This window comes from Otolemur garnettii, unplaced genomic scaffold (genome assembly GCF_000181295.1).
Source record: "Otolemur garnettii isolate 467f Iridium unplaced genomic scaffold, OtoGar3 scaffold00009, whole genome shotgun sequence".
Classification (NCBI taxonomy): domain Eukaryota; kingdom Metazoa; phylum Chordata; class Mammalia; order Primates; family Galagidae; genus Otolemur; species Otolemur garnettii.
Window position 1 is genome coordinate 36,607,865 of NW_003852404.1, and position 6,842 is coordinate 36,614,706.

Consider the following 6,842-nt stretch of genomic DNA (forward strand, 5'->3'; position numbering starts at 1 on the left):
AACAATGGGATAATATCACAGTAAAAGTGATGTATTATATTGTAATGACAGAAGGTTAATCTGGACAATAATGCTTCATGAATTAAGGCATGAAGAAAGCCACCTACAAATGATAAAACTAATAGCTGGATGCAGAGTCTATTGGTCATGACCACTGGGTAGAGTAAAGGTTTGCATATGGCTACGTAGCGATCATATGCCATTGCTGCCAAGAGGAAACATTCTGTGGTTGCACTGACTCCAAAGGAATAAACCTGTATCATGCACTCAGAGAGAGAGATCACCTGATACTTGGCTAAGAAATTGATCAGCATCTTTGGGGTTGCTATGGATGATAACGAAGCATCCACAAAGGCTAAACTCCCAAGGAATAAGTACATGGGGATGTGAAGGTGAGGGTCATTCCAGATGAGAGCAATCAGACCAAGGTTCCCCATGATGGTAATGAGGTATGTCACCAAGAAGGCCAGGAACAAGGGGATTTTCCACTCTGATTGATATGCAAGTCCTGTGAGAATAAACTGTGTCTGCAATGTTGTGTTCTCCTTTTCCATGTCCTCATTGCATGTCCCTGAAATAAAATAAATGTAAAAGAACATCCAACAAAGGCTTGAAATGTGAATACAGAAATAAGGGATTTGAGATAAACCCATATATTTAGCAGCATGCTCTGATAAATATATGCTAGAATAGAATATATTCTGTTTATTTATTTATTATGGTAGAATATAATATTTGCAGTGGAAGTGAAGGAATGGAAAAATTGAATTATTTTAGTCCATAGAATGTACATGAAGAAACAGATTTAAAAAAAAAAGTAGGGAAGGAAGGATGATGGGTGGAGGGAGGCTGTTTGGTGGGACCATGCCTATGCTTCATCTAACAAGGGTACATGTGAATCTTTCTAAATGTAGAATATAAATGTCTTAACACAGTAACTAAGAAAATGACACATGAAAGCTATGTTAACCAGTTTGATGAAAATTCAGATTGTATATAGAACCAGCACACTGTACCACATGACTGCATTAATGTACACAGCAATGATTTAATGATTAAAAAAAAAGTATGAATTCAAAGCACATGCTAAGTTTATGCGGACACTATTGAGTATGTTGAAAAATCCTGCTTCTGAAACATGGATCTAGGGTCAATGGAAAAGATCTTTAAGGCCAATGATAAACATGACTTCAAGGACTTGTGAAATATCTTGGAATTTATTCTTCAGGCAATAGTCCTGAACTAAAACCTTTTATGATAGAAAGTTACATTTAAGATTCCTTTTAAATTAAATAATTGGTCTCACAAAAAATCAGCTGTAAAAAAGAGAAACTGGAACTAGGGATACTGGTCAAGAAGCAGTTTCTATTCTCCAAGGATCTCAGTCCACATTACATATCAGAATGGTCTGAGTTTCTTGCCAAAATATATAAAATGGAAGCATTCCTGTAGACGGTAATTCAGCAGTTTGAGAGTAAAGTCTATGTATAGTATTTTCAAAATGCGTCTGGTGTTTCAGATGATGTGAAGTGCCTAGACATGTCTGATGAGACATAGGGAATGATGAGGACAAAGGAATCAATCCAAAATAAATCAGAAAGAAGAGTCAGCAGCATCCCATGACACATTAGGCATGAAGAAGACAGTCAGTGAAAGAAAGAAGACCCATTTGGTGATTCGAAAGGAGGTTAAGAACACAGATTCACTGGCACATATGTGGAAGGAGCACCCTCTGACCATCCAAGAGACGTACATAGGAGTATGACTCAATTAGAGCTTAATAAAAAATAATAATGACATAGGAGTCATTGGGGTAGATGAAGACATAGTTATAAGTGCCCTGTGCATTAGAGAAGTCAGCCAAAAGTAAAAGAGGAACAGAAAAGAAAAAAGTCATATTAAACATGCCATTTATTGGATAGCCAAACCCTGGTTCCCTTTTCTACCAAAGGAATCTTGATGGCCATCAGAGAATACCACCCACTCTACAGCTATCCATCCATCTTGCACCTGGAGTGAGGAGATTTGATCCAGGTTTGGCCAGTAAAATCCACCACCATAGATTTGCAACTTGGAGAGTGGGAAACACTGGAGCTGACAGTGTGAGATGTGCTCCTGGAGAGGTCAACAGCAGAAACAGCAGCTTTCATTGACCTGGGGCTGGGACAGAATTTTGGCTGTTGACCAGCTGCTTTACTTCACACGGTTCCTGCCCACTTTTATAGCTGATTCCTCCAATTTACCTAGTGTTTCTATGTTAGAGTCAATATCCATTCAATAAACATATAGCAAGAGAGAGAGTAGGCTCAAACAAAAAAGGGACAAAGGAGAGAGCAGAGAAAGGTACTGAGCAGAATAATCAGAGAAACAGGAGGAAACGTGGGAGGATGAGTGCCACAGATGCAAAGACAGGGAAGATACTCAAAGACGGACTAAGTGAAGTGTACGTCCAAATGCCAAAATAAATGCTCCAGCAGGACACGGAATGAAAGAGATCACTGAGTGTAGAAATAAGAGACTTTTAGTGAGAGGAGTTTCCATTTGTGTCAGAGAGTAACAAGAAATGAATGGGAAACAAGTGGCACAAGAGTGAGGGGAATGACATAGAGCCCTGCCAGTAATATGGAGCAGAGTTGGCATTTGTCTTCCTCTTATAGACAGGTGTAAACTATGTTTTCTGTAAGACTTCTTCATAAAAAGTTTCAGAAGTCAGGAGAAGACAGTAGGGCAAGGAGAGAAAGAAAGGGGACAGAACGAGTGGAAAGGAAATCTGGGTGGTGAAATGAGAAGAAAAGAAAAGAGATAGGCAGAGAACAAGAATGCGATATGAGTATGTGTAGGGAGGACATGCCAAAGAGAAGGGAGAGAGGAGGGATCAGAGAAAAGCCGAAAAAAAATTAGAAGTATAAGGCTCAGAGGCTTGGGGGTAAATATGTGTCTTAATCCCAGAGTTTATTAAAAGATGTGAATTCTGGGAATTTACTGCTACTCAAAATTAAATTGCAGTTTCCTATGCAATTTTGTATATAAAAAAGAGATCTTATTTTTTAACTTACTTAAAAATTTTGTGTTATTTAAAATATGCTGTCAGTGTCTGAAAGTTCTTTCCATATTTAAAGCTTGCCTTATCTTTTTTTATTAGAGTGATTAAAAGTTACTTATTCTAGGAATTCTGCTGGCTTAACTCAACAGCACTTTCTTCTCCAACAATTTTTTTAGCAGAATAATATTAAGTCAGGACCACAACCTGAAAATGGCTGTATGAATGGTCAGCACCAATAATTCCAATGGTTAGCTATGTTTAATTTGGAATGGGCTTGCTTTCATGCAATCTGATATGACAAAGTAATTGAGAATGTTAAATTCTGTTTGTGTAGAGGTACCTTTTAAATGTATGGAAAATAGCCAATTAAATTATTTTCAAAAATGAGTTGAAGGATAGGTGAAGTAACTATTTAAGTGTTATCAGTTTCAATAGGAACACATATTTAATTAGAGTGGGTCTTTTTATTATTAATAGAATCCTCAAAATTATGTAACAATCATTGTTATTCAATCTTTAAACTCAGTTTTAAATTAATGCTCTGACTCACACAAACTTACCTTGTAAAGCCATTATGGTTAAATTAACAGAATAACAAAACATCAATGAAGGAACAAGTTAGTCTAATGGTCATTGTGCTTTTCCAGACTTTAATTTAAAAATAAAGAACACAGATAATTCACTACTAGTTATCATTTCCATCTACTATTTAGACTTCCTATAAACTCAATCTTAAATTATTATAAATTAAATAAAAGATTTAGTTTATTACATGAAGAATAACAAATATTATAGAAATCATCTCTCTTACTCATATCTTCAATGAAATTGTGGAAATCCTTTAATGATGTTTGCCTTACTAAAGTATAAATACATACAATTATAGTGCAGTAATAGCAAGAATATAGGTAGCAATTTTTGGCACACTGATTCATTTCAGAAGCTTCATTTCCCAAGCTAAGGAAATGTGTATATAAATTTGCCTCAAAAGTAAAATTCAACCAATTGTTTAACTGTGTGAATTTGTTTAATCTATACAAAGGGGGGAACTTAAATTGGTCTCAGAGAGCATGAGGATTCCCTTCAGGACAAAGTAGTGGCTCTATGGGGCATTGTAGGATTTTACATGCATGAGAAGTTCAAATTGTCCCAGGGTAATTACAGCTTTTGGAATCATAAACCCTAAGTCATATAGACCATTGTAGTTTTAACTACTGAAGGCATACTTTATTCCACTCTTTTCCACCACAGATGACACCTTTACCTGTTTGGGTACATTGCAGTTCATATATAAAATTTGTTGCTCTGAGTGCTTTGATTTGTATGGTCTTATCTGAGCTAATGGAAACATGATGTCAATGAAACCAAAGGTCTACGTTCTCTTCAGAAGGCAACCCCAAGGAAAGTGGTCCTCCCCATGAAAACTACAGCTCACATCCTAGACAAATACCTAGCTCCCCAACATTAAGCTGAAATCTTGCTAGGCAAAATCAGAGGGAGGAGCAAAGGAAGTAAAAGACAAAGGACTTCTGTGGGGAGGAGGGCTAGATCTGTCCTTTCCAAACTTCAATGCCTATGAAGGTCTTGGAGACCTTCTGAAGATGCAGATCCCTTTTCAGTAGTTTTGGGCTGGGGCTCAGGAGTCTTCCTATCCAACAAGGTGCCCCCTGTCTACATTGGCCATCCACAGGGTCTTCAGCACTGGAAGGTCTGGATCACCAGGGAACCAAAATCACTGGAGAAACAAAAGACCTAAAGAGTGAATGTCTCTGACAGCCAAAGAGAGAAACAGGAAGGAGTCAGATGAGGCCAAGGAAGCTGTATGAGTGGGATTGCACAGGGTTGGGTTGCTGGGTTATAGACTTTGTTCTTTGGTGCAATTTAGACGAATTTTTTTTTCTTTTCATTTATTTAATTATTTTTAATTTAGAGGAAAATTGAAATGAGATGGCAGTAACATGTTCATGATTTTCCCTTTAGGCAATGAGATTTCATTCATAAAAATGGAATTCATTTAAGATTTTTGCCATTTAAATTTTATATCTAACTAGTGAAATGTAACTATATACACATTAACTTTTTTGTTTTTAACTTTTAATCTCCACTGTCAAGATAGGGAAAAGCAAAGAGCATGTTCTTTGGTAAGATTCATCAATCAATTATCTGGTTTCCTTAAAATTTAAGTAGTAAAAGAGAAATATGTAGAAAAAAATAGCATATAGAAAAGTATAGTTACTATGAATATTCTTCAGAAAATTGGATTAAAAATATAATATAGCAAGATAACTACTGAAGATTGAACTCTGATGTTTAGTCAGTCGAAATCAAGATTAAGATCTCAGACACTCTGACAAGTTTGCAGTGGGAGATGCTCTGAGCATCTAGGTAAGATAGACTTTCTTAAATAATTTTACTAGAGATAATGACTTCAGAGTCATTCGGATAAGTGAAGCCATATTTGTGGATGACTTATGCATTGAAGAGTACACAAGAAAAGAGAATAACCTCAAGAATCATATTTGAGGAAGTTACATTAAATAGGATATGAAGGCGGTAGATGTCCTATGACAGATAGATATCTAATATCTGATCCACTTTTCAACCATGAGAGACTTGGTGGTAGGCAGAGGATTTGCACAGATTTTTCCAATAAAACCACTCAAGCCTACATTTTAATGTAGAGAGTTGGAGACAAATATACATGAATAAAAATTAGTGCACAGTCAGCCAAGGTAAAAATATCAAGATTCCAGCACGTGCTTTCTGTGTACAATAATAGCAGTCTCAGTATGATCTGTGTCACTGTGAGTTCAGAGCAGTCACAGGCACCTCATGAAGCTAGGGTTGGGACATGATTTGGGCTGTAGAGTGGCTGCTTTGCTTCCTTGTTTTCCTGCCATATTTTTCCCCAGCTGATTCCCCAAACTTCCCTAACATTTTTATCTTAGAATCAATTTCCTTTCAATAAACACATTTCCTGTTGCAACCCAAAGCCTGCATGTTCCAACAGGGACAAGGGAGAGATGAAAAAAGGATACTGAGTAGAGTGAGCAAGGGAAGAATTAGGAGGGGAACTAGAAAGCTGAGTGTTGTGGACAAGAAGGGAGGAAAGATAATACGAATGACAAAGTATATCACCAATGCCAAACAAATGCTCTTGTAGGACAAATCGTGAACAGAGATCATGGAGTATAGAAATAGATTTCTAGCAGCTTTAGTGAAGCAGCTTCTCATATGCAATAGAATTAGAGTCAGATAATAATGAAGAGTTAATAGGAAGTGTTGCACAATAGCAAGGGGCATTACATATATATAATACTGAATAAAATTGTAGCAGGGAACCGATGCAGACAGAAGACTCCAGGCACCAGTTGATTAGAGGAAGTGGCTTTATTTCAGCTGTGGGAACTCAGAAGACCAGTGTCTCCAAAACCAAGCCCACCCTTCCTCCTCCCCCCACCTGAATCCCATTCCCTGTCTCCCTTTTATCCACTTTTCAGGGCTAGAGTGCATGTGAGGGTCATAAAACTGAGAAAGACATGACACTATCCTCAAGGTCCCAGACTCAAGGGGGAAGGTCAGATTGGCCCGTGTCCTTGAGACCAGTTGGACCACCTGCCCTCAAAGGTGACAGAAGTCCAAGAAAGTCACTAGGTTATAATCTAGGCCCTGTGCATGTCAAGGGAGGAACATACAGACAACAGAAATGCCTGTGGCTTGGCTAAGGTCTACACAGGGCAGCGAGGATAGATTCTTTTAGCTCTGCTTTTACTTTCTTGCCTCAAAATAAATATGTATT

General features: G+C 37.4%; 1 protein-coding gene across 1 annotated transcript in view; it reads right to left on the minus strand.

The window, feature by feature from the left end:
* Positions 1 to 599, minus strand: part of LOC100954670 (olfactory receptor 5H8-like) — an 843-nt gene extending 244 nt beyond the window's left edge. The window contains exon 1 of the mRNA XM_023509750.1: positions 1 to 599. This exon is cut by the window's left edge and continues 244 nt beyond it. Coding sequence (XP_023365518.1) covers positions 1 to 599 — 599 coding nt within the window.
* Between the last annotated feature and the right edge of the window lie 6,243 nt (positions 600 to 6,842).